At 35.6% G+C, this 21719-nt stretch overlaps 3 protein-coding genes across 4 annotated transcripts; 2 read left to right on the top strand and 1 right to left on the bottom strand.

Annotated features, from left to right (window-relative positions):
* Positions 1–2: 2 nt before the first annotated feature.
* On the bottom strand, positions 3–14300 carry uox (urate oxidase). The gene is made up of 9 exons (XM_046857425.1): positions 14165–14300; positions 5624–5695; positions 5277–5489; positions 4588–4704; positions 4329–4407; positions 2986–3172; positions 2766–2889; positions 2592–2675; positions 3–1060 (listed from the first exon to the last, which is right to left on the bottom strand). The coding sequence occupies exons 2-9, from the start codon at positions 5639–5641 to the stop codon at positions 986–988; spliced, it is 897 nt and encodes a 298-aa protein (XP_046713381.1). The 5' UTR covers positions 5642–5695; positions 14165–14300; the 3' UTR covers positions 3–985.
* dnase2b (deoxyribonuclease II beta) lies at positions 7740–12180 on the top strand. Its single transcript, XM_046857424.1, has 6 exons — positions 7740–7957; positions 8056–8224; positions 10034–10112; positions 10496–10657; positions 10867–11064; positions 11466–12180. The coding sequence occupies exons 1-6, from the start codon at positions 7854–7856 to the stop codon at positions 11798–11800; spliced, it is 1047 nt and encodes a 348-aa protein (XP_046713380.1). The 5' UTR covers positions 7740–7853; the 3' UTR covers positions 11801–12180.
* On the top strand, positions 12539–21077 carry rpf1 (ribosome production factor 1 homolog). Of its 2 annotated transcripts, XR_006926902.1 has the most exons (10): positions 12539–12847; positions 17329–17385; positions 17529–17609; positions 17686–17781; positions 17929–18082; positions 18546–18628; positions 18830–19011; positions 20502–20628; positions 20736–20863; positions 20913–21077. XR_006926902.1 is itself a non-coding variant. In XM_046857423.1 (9 exons), exons 1-9 carry the CDS (start codon positions 12614–12616, stop codon positions 20775–20777), a joined length of 1056 nt encoding a protein of 351 aa, XP_046713379.1. In that variant the 5' UTR covers positions 12539–12613; the 3' UTR covers positions 20778–21077. The 2 variants fall into 2 exon arrangements, 1 of the variants encoding a protein (XP_046713379.1); XM_046857423.1 differs by having other exon boundaries at positions 20736–21077.
* The last annotated feature ends 642 nt before the right edge of the window (positions 21078–21719 follow it).

The following is a 21719-nucleotide window of genomic DNA, read 5'->3' on the forward strand; positions in this document are numbered from 1 at the left end:
TGTTTTTTTTTTTTTTTTTAAAGATTTATTTAAAATATATACTTGAGGAAAAACTCAGCAGTGTAACAGGTAGCTGATTACCAATGAGAATCACAAAATTATTCTATTTTTGTTTTGTTTTGTTTTGAATAAACCAATAATCCCTCGCTTCGATGCAGCTTGTTGCTGGAAATCGGTGGTGTTTCTGATGCCAGTGTTTAAGAATTTACGCTTATGTTTATTTTTACAAAGAGACCGCATTTGTTTGCAATACAGGATCCACTGAATGTCAGATTGTCTGCAATAAATTACGTTTGAATGGAAAAAAAAGGCACAGACTCAACCATAACCTCGATCATTCCAGTGATAAAAGTAACAGCTGGCAACCCTAATAACTCATCATTACAAACTTTGTATGCAAGTATCATGATTGGATGCCAAAACGATTTCTTTAATCACTCTATTTTGCTCATTGAGGGATTTAGTTGTGCCGAATTTAGTTGTCCCCGTCAGTAGCAGAGCATTAAAAAGGTATGGATTTCTTTCATTCCTTATATAATCTATTTGGGTTTTTTTGGTTTTGTCTTTTTACAAATGTTATGTTTTTAGTTTCAAATACCTTTAGTTAGCGATTAAAAAATAATTACACCAAGCCCTACACCATGTTGTGTACTGATATATATATGTATAAAAGTTAAGAGAGATTTCTTTATTCATCCCATGGGAAAATTGATGGATTACAGCAGCACAGAAAGTAAAACATATACTGTTCCCATTCAAATTATTTATTAAAACTCTTATTTATTAAATGTGATCAGTTTTGCTAATACTTAGACACACTGGCCAATTCAGGTCTTTTTTTTTATTTGATTAACTTGTATGTTTTTTTTATTTATTTTTAATTCATTTACTCCATTTATAAAATCTGTATACATGTTTTTTTTTTTTTATTATGATTATTATTATAATAATTTTTTGGCTCCCCCAATTGTTTTTCTGAACAACTTCACAGTTTGGCTTGCGGTTTCCTGCAAACAGTTCCTGTAATGTTGCCCGACGGATTATCGAGCGGTAGAAGGACCTGAAAGAGAAAAAAAAAATAAGGGAAGCCTTGAAGTATTATAACACTTAAAGGATTGCATGTTCATGAAAATGTATTCCTGGGAGGCTAAGATTCGTCCTAATGACTACAAGTCATAAATCTGAGTCTCAAGACTTCCAGGGAGGACGCTGTTGTATTCTTGTGATCTTTTCCGTGAGCTCGCTGAGGAAAGTGAGTCTTTTTTGGTTTGCGAACAGTTTTTCTCTTTCTTTTCTTTTTTTTAAAATAAAATTTACTACATTTATTCAATTGTGAACAGTGTTTGTCCTTTTTTTTTCCCTCTAACATTTGCTGATGTAAATAGCATTAATTGTCATTTTATATATATATATATATATATATATATATATATATATATATATATATATATATATATATATATATATATATTTATTTAAATACATGCATCTATTTAAATCATTGATAAATCATTACGGCATTACATGTCATTGTGCCTGTGTGTCCTGTGTCATTAAAAACACTTATTTTGAATGATGTTTTATATAACTAATAACACCTTCAATAATACACAATGACTCGATGTTCAAGGCAATAAACATATATTGAAAGAGGTGTCCATAAAAGAATTAGATAAAATATACAGAGGAGTATTCCACTGTAACTTATGTCGTTCAAGATCGAGGAGCCAGGATATTGCTCACATTATACACACGATATGGACAAAATCATTGGGACACTGACTTTTCCAGGCATATAAGATCCATATAAAGTTTGACCACAAAAATGCACACAATTGTATAGTCTTTAGATGTGTTTACAATTGTTTTTTAGAAGATCTTATCATGTTCCAGCATGACAATACCCCTGTGTACAAAGTGAGCTGCAGGATAATATGCTTCACATGGGTTGTAGTAGAAGATCTTGAGTGACCTGCTATAGAACTCTGACCTCAACCCTACTGAACACTGGATGAACTGAAGTGGACTGCACCCCAGGTTTCCTCACCCTACACCAGTACCTGACCTTACTAAAGTCCTTGCAGCTGAATGAGCGCAAATCTCCACAAGCGCACTCCAAAATCCTCTCAGAAATGGGTATGAGGACTAAATGTGGAATGGGATGTTCTAAAAAAATAAAACATACGAATCTTACAGTCAGGTGTCCTAAAACTATTTTCCATATAAAGTATAATCATTTGCAGATCTAAATACGCTAATTTCACATTGAATGGATTGGATAGTGACCCTTTTTTTAAAATTCGCATTTAATGTATAGGTTTGGTCTAAGCCACACTCTGATTGTGCCAGAACATAACACGAATGCTTTCACAATCCAGATGCTTCTGGATCCTGTTTCAGGTGATTTGTTTGATGCAAATAAAGAAAAATGCTAATTTGCTGGATCTCAATCAAATGAAGAAGCAAACTCTAGCTAAAGTGTACATTCCTTTAAGTGGGCTAAAATTAACAGACCTTGTCATTGTTTTTTTTCTTTGCTAATAAAGCAATAATAAATAGTATTTACTTAAACATGCTTTCTAAAAACCAACCTCATCGTTATTGGAGAGTCCCAGTTTAGTCATGTCGATTGTAAAGTAGTGCTGGTTCGGCATGATGATTTCAATCTCCTCGACCTATAAAACAAGATCAAAAGTGCGTAATGTTGAGTCAAGTTCAAGTTCATTACACTGCCCATCAAATCAAATCAAATCAATCAGACTTGCCTCTGGTAGTCTCTCAAGAACAAGAATCTGTGTATCGTAAAGTGTCTTCTGAACAGATTTTGAATATTCGCCATGATCGTAGGGGCCGGCAAACCTCTCGATGATGCTCTCCTTTACAGAGTTCCTGCAAAATCACCATGCATAACACCCATCTCATTTACAGCACTTCATAGCAATCTTAAATGAATTGGCCCCTTATTTTAAAACAATATAAATTTACCATGCCATGTCAAAGTTCACTTCCTTATACTTGTTGTAGCGCCACCTAGCGTAGACAGAAGTACAGAAAACTCTGTCTTTCACATCCTTCAGGGTGGTGAAGCGATCTCTCAGGAAGCCCTCGAAACCAGACTGCGTGGTCTTCAGAACCTTTAAGTCTCTAATTCCACTGTGGATCACTGCAACCTCTGAGAAGATACACATTGTCCAATCTTCATTTGATTCAATCTGTTTAATTAGTTGGTCTCATTTTACAGTAGACTACCAGATGTGGCTCCAGATTGGTCGGATAGGATTCAAAGCTAATCCACCTCTAATCAAACCTCTAATCCATGCCAAATAAGATTAACTCAAATAAATCTCTTGAGAATTTGTGTGTGCAGATTCGTGTTCTTCATAGCAATTAACATCTAATAACTAAAGTTGTAAAACTGTTCTTTTTTTCACTGCAGATAAAAATATTTTCCCACAGAAAAGACAACCTTTGATCAGTTACTAGCAGTGAAAGCTATTACATGCAACTTAGCATCGGACTTTCGGTAGGAGGTCGTAATCTGTCTGTATTCAGTGGTTAGCCTCTGCACATATGGACCTAGAGCTTTATGACCAGTCATTTAAATTTAAATCTTTATTTACAGCTCTCAATTTGTACCTAATGTTTGACTTGTTTGTTAATGTACAAAACAGCCAAACTTTTGAGAAACCTGATTTAGAGGCTTTGTTGGCACCTGCAAGTTCTCATTTGCTGATCCAGACTGCTTTTTGCCATTTTTGGAAGGTGATGAATGGTAGAAATTTACTTATGTGGAATTTCTCAGAAATGACTGTTGGATTAGCATCATTAAATTATATTACTTACACATACATATTACTTACATATAATCTGTATCCCTATTTAATACTCATCCTGTCTATATTATCTCACATTGTTTGTATTGTCTTGTCTTGTCTGTTTTGTCTTGTATAGACCAAGCTGAATGTATAGTTTTTATTTATGTCTGTACTTTGAGAGTAACTAACAGCTGGAACCAAGATTCCTTGTGTGTGTCAACACACTTGGCCAATAAACCTGATTCTGATTCTGATTCTGATTCTGATCAGGCTTCTCTTTAGTAAATAACAAAAAGACTACTGACAAGTCATTAGTCTGTGAGAAAGGTTTTTGATTTTACAACATTTAATCAACAAGTCTTTTTCATGCCTTAATTAAGGCTTAATAAATCATGCAAAATGAATTAGATACGTTAATGAGGCATGGTCATATAAATTCTCTAAAGTAGGCATGTATATATGTATATATACATATATTCTTAATTCTAAACACTAAATATTTGTTGTTCTCACCATTTCTGTACTGTTCAACCTCACAGAATCGCAAAAACTCAGGAGAGAAGATGAATGCATGGGCATGTTCGACTGCATTCTGCAAAATACCAGTTATTAGCACTTATTAGCATTGTAACATATAAATAAAAAATAAGTCATTTCTGTTCAATATAAAACAATATATGTATACATATTTTTACATGTAAGAAAAATCAAATCTATCTAAAACACTGTATATCTGACAGAGACACTGCTATGTGTGATCACTTAGTAACACCTTTTCGATTCTCTTCCATGGAGCTTCCTCGATGTTGACCTTTGCACGTGTGACGTGTTTGAACGCAGTCAGGAAATGGTTGCAGATGTCCAAGGCAAAGACCTCAATGGTTTTAACCTGCAGACAAGTTGAAAATGTTTGCCTAATAAGAATAAGGTTATACAATACGACACAATACTGTTTCTGTGTACCCTAAAAAATATCCTGTATGTTCTCATAGGTAACATTCTTTACTAGAAACATTTTCTGAATAGCTGAAAACCTGCTGAAGTTTATTCATGGAGAACATATACAGGTAAACATGTACTATCTTTTGTAAGACAATAGTGATAGTGAAAAAGATCATATCTTTAAATAATAATATGATGTTTCTGCTTATTGTGGTGTTATAATGAAAATATCATTGGATGCATGACTGATAATCACAGTTAAGTTGTGACAGCACTATATATTAACAACTACACAGAGCAGGGCTTCTTTTGTTTATTAAATAAAGAAAGAAAACCATTTAAATGGATCCCATGGAGATAAATGTTCAATAATTGCTATTCACTTTCTGTTATTCACTATGCATAATTAATAAAATATATATATTTTTTAGTTTTAAATTATTAAAGTATTAAATGAACGCCCATACTGCATGACTTAATTGCTGTAGTAATTGCAGGTCTCAAAAATATTACACCTACTCCTTTGAGCTTGGCCAAGGCATGTACAGTGTTTTTAATGGTGTCAGTCGGAATGATGTCTGAGTTGTCTCCAGTGAGGTAATCTTTCACAGAGTTCAGTGTAAGCTGCACATTTGCTTTCAGCTCCATTATGTAGTGTCGATCTCTCTCCCTCCGGATGTACAGAAGTTTAACATGGTTCTTCCCATAACCTGTCCTCACAAACTCAACATTCTACAAAATGAAATATTTCAGAATGAAACATTAAATGAAGCAAGTGAAATTACATTACAATTAAAACAAATTGGTTATGCAGGTTGGAATTATTTATATTTATAAAGAAATCAAATATATAAAAAAATATTCACCTTGTTTGAGGTAGCCATATTTCTCAAATAGGTATGTCTTTAACCTTTATTCTTCAACAGGTGCAGGATGTACTGAGAACAGAAGATTATATTTAGGGGGTGGTATCATTTTTGTGTGTGTGTGTGTGTGTGTGTGTGTGTGTGTGTGTGTGTGTGTGTGTGTGTTTTTGCCTTTTGCAACGGGTTCAACTGGTCACATTCATGTCAAGGGTTGGATGTTATAAAACACGAATTTCTGTTAAGATGACTGCAGAATTTTACCCTTCCACCCAGATTGGTGGTATATATATACAGTTGTGCTCCAAATTATTCATACCCTTGGTATTTTTATAGTGTTTTTGAGTTGTTTTCTATGATGAATGAGTTTTATAATACTTTCATATATTTAATATGTTACAAACAACTGAAAGAATTATATTCGAGAAATATTCAAGAAATATGACGTTTCATGTTTTTTTTTTTATTACAGTGTTTCAATAATCAATAGAAAAGCCTTTGTTCTTAATGATGCCTGCAAAAGCTTCCTGTAATTCTCTACAGGTTGAGATTGTGTTCTGACGCCACCAGGTTTTCATAAAGTATCTTGAGATAGTTCTCCTTTTTCATGATACCATCTATCTCAACAAGGTTACCTGTACCACTGGCAGAGAAGCATTCCCATAGCATCATGTGACCACCACCGTGCTTGACCCTTAGAATGGTATCGTTAGGATTGAAGGCTTCTCCTTTCTTACGGCAGACATATGCAATATCCAGATGTCTAAAGAGCTCCAGTTTAGTCTCATCTCACCAGAGGATGAATGACCAGAAGTTCGGATCTCTATCTAGGTGACCCTTTGCAAAGTTCAGGTGCATATCCCAGTGTCCCTGGGTAAGAAATGGTTGTTGGTGTTGGAGTTGGAAGTGGCCACACAGTCATATGTGTACAGCGAGTATATCAGGGGGCTCAGAACATAACCCTGAGGAGCTCCAGTACTGAGGGTGATGGAGGATGATGTGTGTTTTTTCCACCTGTAGAGCTTGTGGTCTCTCTGTCAGCAATTTGGAGATCCATTGACACAGGGGTGTTCTGAGAACCCAGGATCTCCAAATTAAAGGTGACTGCAGAGGGGATTATGGAGTTGACCGTTGAACTGTAATCCACAAACAGCATTTTCACATAGTTCCTTTTTTTGCAGTCCAGGTGGCTCATCATTATGTGAAGAAGACTTAAGTGGCTGTACTTCAGTAAACTTTTCTGGTATCAGTACTTTACTTTATTATATATTTTTTAGACAACTTTTCACTCATTCATTTATTTTTATTTTTTACACAAATATCTGTATTGTCTACTTCTTACATTTTTAAACGACTCTCGTTACTTTAGCTGTATATATTTGGTGACATGATCAATATTTTTTCCATCTCATTGTGTATCATTTCCTGGTTCCACGGATGTGGGCTAGTTTATGCTAACAATGAGGAAGACAGAAGGCAACAAGACTGAGAACAGAGACCTTCCTGAACACCTAATCATCGTCATCATCATCTTTGCTCTGCCTGTGTTCTATATGGTGGTTGTTCAGTCTGGATACATTCATTAGATACTGTAGCACATTTTAAAATTATTTTTTATTAATATATAATTTTTGATGTGAGGTCCAGTTTCAAACATGACACTGAAAAAAGTAGTAGTAATGGCTACTTTTTACTTAAGTACATGGTAGCGTCCGTATCCTTTACTTTAACTTGAGTGAAAAAATGAAGTCTGTACTTCAACTTTTACCAGTTTTTTCAAATCAAATCAAATCAAATCAAATCAAATTTTATTTATAAAGCACCTTACAGCAACCAAAAGGAGCACAAGGCACTTTCCAGAAAACAACATGAGTATCTGTACTTCTACTTGAGTATGTAGAATGTGTGTACTTTTGTTATCTCTACTTAAGTACAGTAACAAGGTATTTGTACTTCGTTACTTCCCACCTTTGTATTAGTGTTAATCAATACTAAAATTAATAGTTCATGCTGTACACTCATGACAAGCTTTAATATAGTGTAAATATATCTGGGGTATATGAGTCATTGCTGCCATGTTGAGAGTCATGAGACTAAATTCCCCAGCTTCCTCTTTTAACCCCATGCAGCTGCATATTGACACTCTCACTATTGCTAAATAACAAGGAAGAAATATAGCAACATTCTTAATTCTACATCAGAAGGAACTAGTTCACCGTGTTACCGAGGGAAAATGTTCATGTTTTGTTTGATTTTCTTTCAGCTATTCTTCTTCTTAGGTGCCCTGTGTGAGGGTGAAATCTCCTGCTTAAATGAAGATGGGCAGCCAGTTGACTGGTAGATGGAGACTAAACTGATTTTATTGTTTACATTTTAGTGAAGTTTTTGCTCCTGATAGAGCTTTGTCTCTCTATTCATCCTTTTCCTAATTTTAGGTTCATCATGTACAAACTGCCAAGAATTAAACAAGGTTCTTTGGGAAGTGGAGTTGACTACATGTACTTAGATGCCTCATTAACCAAATGGCAGATGAGTAAAAATGCAGTGAATACCAGTGAAGGGGCTTTAGGTAGAACACTAAGCCAGCTTTACCAAAGATACCAGGTATGACTGTGTATGACTAATAATTATGTGCTGTATATATATACATTGTATTTTTTACATCCTTGTTGGTCTTAATAATAAAACGTTCATCAGATGAGGAAGAATATAATAAATGCAATCCTTAAACCTCCTATGTAATTTTTTGCTCATTTACATTTGCTGCCTTGAAAAGCTAGTAACAGGGAATTGTCTATATGTATGCAGAGGTCAAATCCTGATAATAGATTTAAAAATATCATGTAAAATTAACACACAAACCAACATTCATATCTGTATAGATTTTTCAAAAAATATTTTTAAGGGTATTTAGTTTTTCCTTTAAAAACCATTATTTAGTTATCTGATGCAGCAGATGCAGCTTAATAAGGGGCCTGATAACAAACTCATACATGGAACCAGAATTGATAGAGCAAGGAGACTATCTTTTTAAATCTTGATCATTTCTGACCAATGTTTTATAGTTAAGACCAATCAAATAGGAAATAAGTTGCTACATTTATTATCTTCTTTTTCTTCTTCTTTCGGCTTCTCCAGTTAGGGGTCACCACAGCCGATCATCCGTCTCCATACCCCCCTGTCCTCTAAATCTACCTCTTTCAAACCAACTACTTGCACGTCTTACCTCAAAACATCCATAAACTTCCTCATTGGCCTTCCTCTTTTCCTCCTTCCTGGCAGCTCCATCCTCAGCATTCTTCTTCCTATATACCACATGTCCCTCCTCTGAACATGTCCAAACCATCTCAATCTTGCCTCCCTCACCTTGTCTCCAAAATGTCCTACATGCGCTGTCCCTCTAATAAACAAATTTCTAATCTCTAATTTCTAAACATCTTCACCTCCAGCTACACTTCCTGTCTTTAAGTCAATGCCACTGTTTCTAAACCATACAACATTGCAGGTCTCACCACAGTCCTATAAACTTTCCCTTTCACTCTTGCGGATACCCTTCTATCACAAATCACTACTGCCACTCTTCTCCACCCACAACCAAGGCACCTAAACTTATCCACCTTTAACACCTTTTCTCCCTGCAACTGCACCACTCCACTGCCCTCCCTCTCATTCACACTCATGTACTCTGTCTTACTCCTACTGACTTTCATTCTCCTCCTCTCCAGTGTGTACCTTCACCTCTCCAGGCTCTTCTCAACCTGCTCCCTACTCTCACCACAAATCACAATATCATCTGCAAACATTATAGTCCATGGAGACTCCTGTCTGACCTCGTCCATCAACCTGTCCATCACCACTGCAAACAGAAAAGGGCTCAGCGCTGATCCTTAAAGCGATCCCACCTCCACCTTGAACCAGTCGTCATTCCTACTGCACACTTCAATGCTGTCACACTGTCCTCATACATGTCCTGCACCACCCTCACATACTTCTCTGCCACACCGGACTTCCTTTTACAATACCACAACTCCTCTCTCGGCACTCTGTCGTACGCTTTCTCTAAATCCATAAACACCCAATGCAGCTTCTTCTGTCCTTCTCTATACTTCTCCATCAACATTCTCAAATCAAATATTGGGTCTGTGGTGCTCTTCCTCGGCATGGAATCATACTGTTGCTTACAGATGGTCACCTCTTCTCTCAGCCTGGCTTCCACTACTCTTTCTCATAAAGTTGCTACATTTATTATATGCCTTATTTTTTATAAATGTAAATGTTTTATAAATATTTGCATAAATATATTGTATTCATTGCATGCAGATTTTTTGCTGTGATATAACAGATATACTGTATGGCATTATCTATTTTTAATTGTGTCATATGTATTATACTAATAATGGATTGTTTTAATAGTTAAACAGCTCGGCATACATGCTTTACAATGATGCTCCTCCGGTGCTGAAGTATGTGGTTAATTATGGACACACGAAAGGTATTACTCACTATTTTATGCCAAATTAAAAGAGAAAACAAAACAGAACAAGTACCATTCCACTGCTCATGCAAGAGTATTTGCTTTTGCCATTTGAAAAAAATATTGTCCAGTTTTTTGCTGCTTTTGACAGAGGTGAAGTCAAGTACAAAGAGCACAACTGATAAATGTTGTTGACTGAGATTAATCCCCAACCCCCCATCAAATATGAAAGTTTATCTACATGAGATCAGCCAGCTATTAATAAATGTGAAGCTTTTTTTCTCTTTCATATTGCCAGTGATCATAGATTACCATCAAATTGATCATCATGTAATTAGCACATCATTTTTGCATTGAGTGATGCCCTGTGTGACCCTGTGTCATTTGTGTGTTTTGTCCAGGGGCACTGCTTTTTGATCAGTTTCAAGGCTTCTGGATAACACACAGCATTCCTCACTTTCCACCTTTCCCTGAAATGGGGTTTGGCTATCCCTCCACTGGAAAACTTTTCGGGCAGAGTGTTCAGTGTACAACCTATAGTTACAAACAGTTCCAAAGAATCTGTAAGCAAACATGTCAAAAAATACATTTATAAAGCCATTCATAGGACTACTTTTTACCATGACATCATGGCTGCATACTAACCAAATGCACATTTTAAATGCACTTATTTTTTTTCATATACTTTCATTGTCTAACTGTATAAACAAAATCCTGAATTAAAACAATGATGATATATTTATTTATTTATTTATTTATTTTATTTTTTCAGCACAGCAACTATCATATATTAAGCCATATACATACAACTGCTCAGTGCCATCAGCCTATTATGCAGATATGAAGGAAATGGCATGGATTTGTGCTGGCAAAACAGTGTCTGTGGTTCCCAGGAGAAAGCTTGAAAAGCTGATGTCAGTCAAGGGAGAGACTTTCCTTAGTTTCGCCAAATCACACAGATATGTTGATGGTAAGAGATTTTTAGTGTTTTATTCTACCATTTTCTAATGATGATACTTTACACCCATTTTTACTGACAACATACTGTATATTTATTACATGTATTTTTTTTCTAGACAGTAATCATAAAAATGTTTGATCATGCCAAAGTTCAAGTGCTCTTGAGTAACTATTGACTTTGCTTGTGTAAGGGGCAGGGTCAATTTTTAGGATGTGCACGTTTTCTGCACCTGTTGGACATGTAGTACGTCTGATATTATCAATAGATACGCAATTTCAAAACAAAGGTTTTGGCATTAAATACATACACCCTAGTACTGTTTTCACCATTCCATGTCCATATTGTGATATTTCAAGCTGTTGTCACCTAATCGTAATTATTGCCCCTTGTGTTTTCACTTTCTGTCCCAGATATTTATGCTGGCTGGATAGCACAGACACTGCAGACAGACTTGCTTGTAGAAACATGGCAGCGACAAACTCACCAGCTTCCCTCCAACTGCTCGCTTCCTTACCACACAATGAACATCAAGAAGGTCTCTCTGTCTGAGCTTGTGACTTTCAGTTCTTATTACGACCACTCCAAGTGGTGTGTCTCTTCCAAAAAACAAATCCAGTGGACTTGTATAGGGGATCTGAACAGGGAGAGCAGTCAAGCATGGAGAGGAGGTGGACTCATCTGTAGCCAAAATTCAGTTGTGTACAAGGCTTTCCGTTCAGCCGTGGTCTGGTATAAAAGTTGTTAGGAGCGAGACATCTACTGTTATATATACGGCAAAGTTCCATAACAATTAAATAGCAAATTGCTGATAGCATTTCAATTCAGAAAATACAATCAGTCAGATTTATTTGAATGGCAGGCGTTCTGGAGATGTTGAAGCCTTTCCTATGCAATACACATTCCAAATGATTAATGCTCAAGTAATCAATGAAGAGGGGTTTTTTGCAGCTAAAATGCCACAATAATAAAGACAGATCAGTTTGTAGTGCATGTAATTAATTGTGAAATACCACTTTGGCCTGTCCAACTATCAGCCTCTCAAACAGACAATGTTTTCCAGCTGGTAAGTTATTTCCCAGCTTCCTCATTACGTTTCTAAATAAATAAATGTTTGAAATCCTCAAATTGCCTTCATATTTTGTCTGATTAAATTTCTAAAATAGACACTGACGTGGTTTGGTTTGTTTGGAAGTCCTTTTTTTAATAACATTAATTTAACAATGAATTCATGTATTTGTATTAGCAATAAGGCTAATGTGTAACTTCTATTGTAAAACAATAAAAAATACTTCAAAATGTGTTTGTACAAAATCTATACAGGATTTTATTAAACCATTTTTTAAATCCCAAATAGTAAAATTAACTACCATGCAAAATATATGCGGATTAGTGAATGAGTTCACACACAGCACAGCAGAGTGTCTGACTGAACTCTGCCTGTAGGCGGCACTAAGCTGAAAAACCCGGGACACAAAACAACCCGAATACTTCCGGCCAACCCGGAAACAGACATAGCGTTCACGTGCGTTCGTAGAAGATCCTCAGCAACAGCCACAACATGGATTTCGTTGAGGTTCCCGTATCTGAAGACGCGTCCTGCGGTAACACCAAAGTTAAAAAACAGAAGAATGGAAAGAAAAGACGCGAGAAAAAGACGGAAAATATCCCGGAAGAGCCACAAACCGCAGAGCCAACAGACTCTTCACTGCCTCCTACATTCAGCATATCGGACATCAAAAATAAACAGCGAAGACACCTTATGTTCATGAAGCTTAAGCAAGAGAAGAGAAAAGTAAGGGGTTGTGTTATTTTCCTTTTTCATTTCTTTTTTCTTTCTTGAATCGAAACGAAACTCGAATGGTTTTGGATGAGTTGCACGAAGTGAATCAAAAGAGCAAAAATGTGTAAAAATACATAGAGATACTCAGTTAACTAATATATATATATATATATATATATATATATATATATATATATATATATAAAATCCTTTTTTCACTCTGTTTAGTTCAGTATTTTATTAGTTAAGATGTAAGACTTCTGATTGGCAGGTGATGAGTTCGAATCCCAGCACCACCAAGCTGCTCAGATGTCTAAAATAAGATGATTGAACATTGCTCTGGATATGGATGTCTACCAAATCCCATAAATGTAAAATAAAATAAATCTAAAAATAAATATTTATTTGTTCCAAGGCCTTCAACTTTAATTTTTATTATTATTTAATATTTTTTGTTTTATTGATTGTCATTATTATTATTATTATTATTATTATTATTATTGTAATAATATACTTTATGAGGTTCTACACAATTTGGCACAGCAATAGAGAACTGTTCCAACTACCCTCACAGCAATTCTGTTGCCATTAATACCCTCTAGTGCCACTACTACTAATATTAATCATATTCATATTTTTGATCAACAACAGTAATTCTGCAAACAAAATGCCATAGAAATTCCAATGTTTCTGTAATTCTTGGGCCGAACTGAGTTTAGCACGCACCATTATACCCACTATTTGCTACACCTTTGGCTTGGAATGCGTTTTGAAATACACATTGAATTTTGCTACAAATATCTTATCAATTTGGGTAATAAATGTATTTATTTTCATTTTGCAACTTATCGTGTGTTAATATTGGTATGTAATTTACATATTAAGACGATTGCAGCAAATATAGTATGTAGATTATATCATTTCATTGTCCCTTTGAACATGTTGTAATAAAGTACGTGAATTTAAATACAGAAATCCATTTTGAAAGTCGCATTTTAAATCGAAACCGCTTTGATTCCTTCCATAGGCCTTTTCCCAATGAAACTCTAAAAAGGTTTGTCTAAATCCCTTCTAGGGCACATTAATTAAGTGAAATGCTCATAAATCTTAAACCTCCAGTCATAATGGCCAGAGAGAGAGAGAAAGTGCTTTTCCCCTTTAACTTGCTCCTTGCAGCTGTATTTTAAATGATGCTCAGAAAGCAGCCAGTGAATCAAAAGAATACATTTTCCTCAGATTCAGACTTCATCAGTGGACTGGAATCGGCTCTTTAAATTCAGTAAATCCAGTGAATTAGTGTTTTCTCAGCTCAAGAATGCTTTTACTTACTTGATTTGAAGATCAGATGTTCAGGGCTCGTTTTTCTTTAAAAGGTACAAAAAAAATCTTACACTAAGCCTTTAGACTGTCAAGCACGCTGTAGAGATGCACCCATGTGTGATCTTTTTATACCTGTTAAATCTAAACTGGTATAACATGTATTCTGTGTCTCAAACTACAACTTACACCCTGAACCAGTAAAGCAGGAACTAGGGCAGGGATGTCAAACTCAATTTCACAGTGGATCAAAACTCAAAGCACACTGTAGGCCACGGGCCGAACAGGATAAACATTTATTGAACACACTAAAACTAAATGTTTTTTGAACATAAATATGAATAAAAAAAAAAAGGACAGGAATATTATTCCAGAATAAATCAACTTCAACTTTAAATAACGTAAATATTTCGCACTCCATAAAAATGTATCCCTTTACAATTATACAAGTTAGAAATATGCAGCAAAAGCAACCCTGAAAATAAAAATTGTGCTTTTAAGTAAATGTTAAAATAACAACAAATCAAAAGGATCAGATTTCTTTGCTCTTATGCCATTAAAAAAATATAAACTTAAACTTTAAACTATTTTGCTCTCCATAAAAATGTCTCCAGTCAACCTTCATCATGCAGCTCTTCAGAAACTCTTCCTGGGTAAATAACTGGCTGATGTGCCTCTGATTTCTCCTCTGTTTTCACACCAGCTTCACTTTGGGATTTTGCTCTGGTGAAAAATGTCTGCTGAAATGTCAGATTCTTCTTTAACTCTTCTACTTTCTGTATCTTCTGCTCTGCATTCAGGTTTTTCATCTTATCCTGATGTTTTGTCTCGTAGTTCCGTCTTAGGTTTAATTCCTTAATTACAGCCACATTCGCTCCACTAATAAGACACACGGGTTTACCGCCAATGTCAGTACTCATATACTCAGAATCCCATCGGTTTTCAGAATCAACTTTTCTCTTCGCCATTGTGAGGCGCTAGCGTCACAATAACTTTATAATAGGGTTGTATAATAGGGTTGTGTCTATATAAAATGATCTTGCGGGCCGGATATAATTGTACGTCGGCCTGGATGTGAGCTTGAGTTTGGCGCATATGAACTAGGGGTTTGTATATTTCGGTCTGGAACACGGTTGGCTTGTCGGTTCATTGATGATCAAAGTAAATGATAGTAAAAGTAAATAAAAGCATGAGTTCCTGCCTTCTTTTACACTTACCTTGATTTACTTAATTTACAAAATAAATGACCGAACCTTGCTGTCATTTCTACATCGTGTTTGCCTCGATGACGTGACTGATCGGGAACGCTGTGGAAACTTTGATGTCCTTTAACAGAGCTCAGGCTGATTTGTTTAAGCTTTTGTAAGTTTCCCTGTGGCATGTAACGGCCCAAAGACCCGATCCAATTTTGAGAGAGGCACACTTAATAAAACAAGATTTTAGAAATCTTTAGGCAAATTGAATGCATTTGTTATTGTTAGTTGCTTGCAGCCAGACAGGCAGGTTCTGGGTAAAAAAAAAAACTAAATAAAAGTTTTCGACATTTTCATGTCATTTTTGGTGAATTCCTTTGTCTATAATTAGTTCCTAGTGATTTTTAGCAGGTTTTTCTAACATGCATGTCACATATTTGAAAAGTTTGACATCCCTGGAATTCTTTAACACAAAATCTCTTGCAGTTGCAGTGACATTCATATTTAGATGGAGATGCATAGACACTAGCGAATATGTCATAAATCTCACTGGTTTGTTATGAATGACGGATGAAGCAAAAACATTGTGTTTTTTGCTCCCTCTCTTGTCACGGCGAGAGAAATAGTTGTTTTGTCTTCTCTACCAAGCTGATTTTGGTTTCTTCAGGCCTCCAGGTGATTGGTTCAGTGAATATTAACAAAGATACAAATAAAACGGGTTTTGTATCATGGTATAGTTTATCCAGATGATTCACACTGCCTCTAGGCATTCTAAAACTCTACACTATAATAGAAGCTTGGAACTGTCTAATAAAAGAACTATCTTGCAGTTATTTTGAAAAGACCAAGCAGCATAATGGCTGACAACTTGTCTGACTGCGAGGCGATGTTGTAAGATTTCACCAAGAGTGCATGCTTTAGTTGCTGTGGATTTAAATGTTGCATTTTTGCCAGTGCATCAGTGATGCAAGTTCAACAGTAGGCATGTGGTCTGTGTGGTCTGAGGCAAGCGTGGTAGCCTGGGCATGGCCTAACAGGGTTGTGCAACCTTCATTAATGTTCTAAACATAGGTTTTATAGGAAAGTCAATGTAATACCATGTTCACACATCCATCCAATCACAAGTGGACTATCAAGACCTAATGCAACAAAAAAACAAAAGCCAAAATATTACCCACAACTAAACAAAAACATCATATTCAGTACTTCAGAATGACTTTTTAGAATTACACGTTTCCTTAAAGTGGTAATGAATAAAAACATACCATTAAATAAAACAAAACAAAAACATTTTCATCCATAGCTTTAAGATTATAGAGTAAATAATAATATTGTGTATATTAAATTCAACTCTTTACATCCAACACCACCATGGTTTTAGTGATCAACAAGCTGAGAGTAAATGAACCTTGAACTGCAGTTTTACTTCACAGGCTTGAAATTGCAATAAATAAGAACTAAGCTGGAAATGATTTATGTATGTACCAATTCCCAAATGTGCATGTGTGGGTGACCGCTATGAGTGTGTTTAAAGGAACGATAAACTTTAATCAATCAATCTTCATTTATATAGCACCTAACATCCACCAGGTAGAACCTAGGTGGTGAACAAAGTGAAGAGGCCTTGTGCAAAATAGTGATACAAATGAATGAACATAAAAGTACTAAAATATACAAAATCATAAAAAAAGGATGAAATCGTAAGAACTTAAAACAAAAGAGAAATAAAATAACCATTAAATACAACAATTAAAATAAACGTTAGGACGTAGATGCCTAAGCTCACCCTCCACTACACAACAAAGGCTTTGGTGAATAAGTGGGTCTTTAGTTTAGCTTTAAAAGTAGAGAAATCCCTTACACATGTGAGATCAGGAGGAGGAATTCCAAATCATGGGAGCCGCCACTAATAAGGCGCGATCACCCCACGATTTGAAAACTTGAGCGATTGCGACTAACATTTTGTGTTTCCCTCCATCTCAGCAAAAACTGCAGTTGCGAAAGAAAAGAAAACAGGAGAGAGAAGCACTTGGTGACAAGGTAGGAACCTTTTTTTTAAACTTTCATGTTAATCTTCTAGCGCTTTTCATCATCAAATCCATGACCGCACACACCACTAAAATCCCCATTTAATTTTTCTCTCTCTTTTTTTTCCCCTTTTTGTTCTATGCACAAACACACAGGCGCCGCCCAAAGAAGTTCCAAAGACGATTGAAAATCAGAGAATATACGATGAGACGACAGTGGACCCAGAGGACGAGGAGGTGCGAATCTGTCTCTGAGCGTTGTGTCTTTCTGGTGTGTTGATTTTCATTTTAACAAACTTGCTTGTGTTCTCAGGTGGCTTTTGATGAAGGGACTGATGAGTTTTCAGCATACTTCAACAAACTGGTCAACCCTAAAGTTCTCATCACCACCTCAGACAGACCAAGGGGGGTAAGCTTCTTATTGCCGTCACGACTACTGTATTTCCAGCGCCAGTTCGTAAAGGCATGAATTTTCCACAAGATGTCTGATTCTGGTCCACGTGATGAGAATACATGACCTCTGCACGCTGTAACATATGCTGCCTGTTTATTTCAGAGAACTGTCCGGTTTTGTGAGCAGCTTGCGACTGTCATACCGAACGCACACGTGTACTACAGAAAAGGTCTTGCTCTGAAGAGAATCATTCCTCAGTGTGTATCACGAGACTTCACCTACCTTATGGTCATCAACGAGGACCGAAAAGTGCCAAGTATCCTTTATCTGGGGGGATTTTCAAATTCAAATCTTGTCACATACATACAGAGCAGTAAAATGCTTTATATGAGTGTCCAACATTTAAACACAAAAAAAGAAATAGAATATATGGATAAAAAAAGTAAATAAAAAAATGTAAAAGGATAGAAACATATATGTATATACATGAATAAGTATGGCAGATATTGACAGAATGTGATTTAGTGTGGTTGTTTTTAAGTGTTCATGTGCAGTATGGTGTGGTATAAAGTGACATTGTGCTGTGCAAGTTCAGAGTTAATGTGTCATACAATTGTGCAAATAAAGTTGTGTAGAAATGATTGTGCAAAGGAATAAAGTGCTTATCAGGTTCTCTTCTAGTGGTACAAACTTACTCGTTGACTACATGGTTATGCTGCATACCAAGAAAAAAACAACACACCCTCGTGATTTTATTCCCTAACCTGAAATTCTCAAAGATGGTCTGGTTCTTTGTCACCTTCCCGATGGACCAACTGCACATTTTAAAGTCAGCAGTGTTCGACTCCGAAAAGAGATGAAGGTTTGTAATTGCAGTTTTTTTTTTCCCTATTAAGTACCATTATTTTTGCAGTTGCACCCCATCTAGAAGAGTCCGATATACGTTTATATAAAGTTTAAAAAAAAATATTTTATTTGCATTCAGATTTGTGTAATTAATCACTATTTGAGCATTTTACTGTAAATTCACTGCTACTGTTTTAAATCTTTCTTTACTAAACAGAGAAAGGGAAAGGACCCAACAGATCACTACCCCGAGATCATTCTGAATAACTTCACCACCAGACTGGGTCACAGCATCGGCCGTATGTTTGCGGCATTATTTCCTCAGGAACCACAGTTTGTTGGTCGACAGGTCGCCACTTTCCACAACCAGCGAGATTTTATCTTCTTTAGGTTTCACAGGTATTCAAACCTCCTACTGGCGATAAATAACTCGATGGATGGGTTGGTGGGGGAGGGAGGGATGTACATACATGTACATGCATACATATACATACCATAAAAAAATGTTTTAAATAATATAAATATTCTAAACTTTTTCATTTAGAAAACAAATAGGATCTATATTTCTATTTTAAAACCAATCCTTTTGATACTATGCCAGTATCTAAAATATCGATACTTTAGGATTGTTCCTCCCATCCCTAATTAATAGAATGATATTTATGAGTCAAACACTGATTGAGATCTATTTAAATTATCATGAGCCCAAAACCTATTTCAAAAAAGATGTGCAAATAAGGCCAGATGTGTTGTGGCAAGTTAAAGTCAGAAGTTTCTTCCATCATTTATTACTCAAAATCTTTTGCTTGCTGTTGAGCTGATAAGTAGATACCACTGAATGGTACAAAAACAAGTACAAATCAGAGCGCACACTCTACCTTGATTGGCGGCTTGGTGTGTGTTTGATGTGTTTGACCAGTTACGTTTTTATCCACTTATAAAAAAATAAAAAATCTTAAAAAAACAAACAAACCCAGGAACAACAGATTTTGCAAAATGAAGTTGAGTTAAAAGAAAGATATTTGACTTTAAAATGTAGCAAAGTAAAAGTCTGACCAAATGGAAACACTTCAGTAAAGTACTGTTACATGAAAAAAAAAAACTTAAGTACAGTAAAGAATTACATTTACTTCTACTGTCCACCACTGTATTTATTTAGGTTGTTTTTTTTTTCGTCGAAGAACATGACCGTGTCCCTAATGCTAGCACTAATGAAGGTAGTCTCTTCACTGTATGCAGGTTTTTTCTTTGCTAACTTACACATATTTATACAGTGGAACCCCAGTGTACGAGTGCCTTGTAGTATGAGAGTATCGGTGTATGAGCGGTTTTACTAGTTAAAATCTATGTAGGAGTACGAGCATATTTCGGGAAGACGAGCATAGTCCATAGATGTGTAGTGATAGTGATGGAAAGAAGGTTGTAAAAAGAATAATCATTGAAATAAAGAAAACATTTTAGAAAAGCATGAACGCCTTTGTCTGCAATATGACCTGTCTAGTTCAACGGTAAGTACAATCTCAAAAAACAATCCTTTATTTTTAAGTATATTTAACTATATTTGTGTGTTAAATTAGGGGTAAACCATTTTTAAGGGCTGAAATAAGCGATCGCCCTGAGGTCTGGGAACAGATTAAATGCTTTTACATTTATTCTTATAAGACAATTAACATGCGAGTACGAGCATATGGGAACACGAGCGGATTTCGGGAACGAATTAACCCAGTACACCAGGGTTCCACTGTACATCACATTTGTATTAGACTTATTCTGTTAGCAAGCTACTAAATGTGCAAATATTCATCTGGCAAGTATGTTTGTTTTCTCAAAGCTCTTTTATTAGGATATATTTCACTTATTATATGAAAATTTCATCCTGCCTCGTGTAGGTACATTTTCAGGAACGAGAAGAAGGTGGGTATTCAGGAACTGGGGCCCCGGTTCACTCTTAAGCTCCGCTCTCTGCAGAAAGGGACATTTGACTCCAAGTTCGGAGAGTACGAATGGGTTCATAAGGTGAGTTCATAAGGAGCGTTGCCATTTATCTGTTTGTCATATGTTTTGTTAAGAGTCGTATATTTTAAGAAGATTTCAATAAACAAAAACAAAAATTTGTGTTTCAGCGCCATGAAATGGACAGCAGCAGGAGAAAATTCCATCTCTGAAGACAATGCAAAAGAAAACGTCACCCTGACGAGATGATGCTGATTATATTTCAAGTGCAACCAGTCGACTTGTTATTGTAAAAAAATACAAAAATAAAACTTCATCACTTAATGCAAGTCAGATCATCAGGTCAGATGGAGTTTTACATAATAGTAAAATAAATTTGAAGATATTTCTTGCAGTTTGATGGCAAAGTGTGTCTCAGATCAGCAGCTGGTCACTGTATTGTATATCATAATGTCTGATGTTAACTGTCTACATGTCAAGAAAGAATGTTTGTATTATATTCTAAAGTATTATGGCTTAGTGTTTTTTTTTCCATCTCCAAAAATGACTGACTAAATTTGTGGTGTCAAGAATTTTAGTACGAGAATTAAAAACATCTCTAAATTCATAAACATATTCTAATATTGTGCATACGAAGTAGATTACAACTCAAATTAACTACATGTTAAGATGTTGGCCTAAGTGATATTCTGTATTTATGTAGTTATTTTATATTAATGACAACAATCACATGATTCATGTTGTCAAGTTTATTTTTATAGTGCTTTTTACAACAGACATTGTCTCAAAGCAGCTTTACCGAATTTTAAGAGTTAAGGTAAATGGTGTGCATTAATTCCTGATGAGCAGCCGTGGAGACTGTGGCAAGGAAAAACTGCCTTAGATGTTATGAGAGAAACCTTGAGAGGAACCAGACTCAAAAGGGCAACCAATTCTCATTTGGGGAATTATGTAAAAAAATGTTCTATTATGTAATAATGTTTTTTCTCGTGGAACACATGAAAAACACTGCAAACAAAAATTCAGCATCACCATAGAGTGGGAATTTCCCTCATCTACAGTCAACTACAGATACACATTTCAACCAGATGCCCAGTGGATTGTCTTCCCTTTCTTAAATAAGCTGCTGATACAGATCTGTATTTGTATTTATT

The sequence above is a fragment of the Silurus meridionalis genome, chromosome 9 (assembly GCF_014805685.1).
Source record: "Silurus meridionalis isolate SWU-2019-XX chromosome 9, ASM1480568v1, whole genome shotgun sequence".
NCBI classification, from domain to species: Eukaryota; Metazoa; Chordata; class Actinopteri; order Siluriformes; family Siluridae; genus Silurus; species Silurus meridionalis.

Excerpts from the sequence above, each read along its gene's own strand:
- uox (XM_046857425.1), bottom strand. Across the intron at positions 3,173-4,328 it reads GGTTGAACAGTACAGAAATG|AGGTTGCAGTGATCCACAGT; the intron begins GTGAGAACAACA and ends GTATCTTCTCAG. Across the intron at positions 1,061-2,591 it reads GACTCTCCAATAACGATGAG|GTCCTTCTACCGCTCGATAA; the intron begins GTTGGTTTTTAG and ends TTTCTCTTTCAG.
- dnase2b (XM_046857424.1), top strand. The coding sequence starts at position 7,854 with ATGTTCATGTTTTGTTTGATTTTCTTTCAGCTATTCTTCTTCTTAGGT. Across the intron at positions 10,658-10,866 it reads CAAACAGTTCCAAAGAATCT|CACAGCAACTATCATATATT; the intron begins GTAAGCAAACAT and ends TTATTTTTTCAG. Across the intron at positions 11,065-11,465 it reads ATCACACAGATATGTTGATG|ATATTTATGCTGGCTGGATA; the intron begins GTAAGAGATTTT and ends TTTCTGTCCCAG.
- rpf1 (XM_046857423.1), top strand. The coding sequence starts at position 12,614 with ATGGATTTCGTTGAGGTTCCCGTATCTGAAGACGCGTCCTGCGGTAAC. Across the intron at positions 12,848-17,328 it reads TTAAGCAAGAGAAGAGAAAA|CAAAAACTGCAGTTGCGAAA; the intron begins GTAAGGGGTTGT and ends CCTCCATCTCAG. Across the intron at positions 19,012-20,501 it reads ATCTTCTTTAGGTTTCACAG|GTACATTTTCAGGAACGAGA; the intron begins GTATTCAAACCT and ends TGCCTCGTGTAG.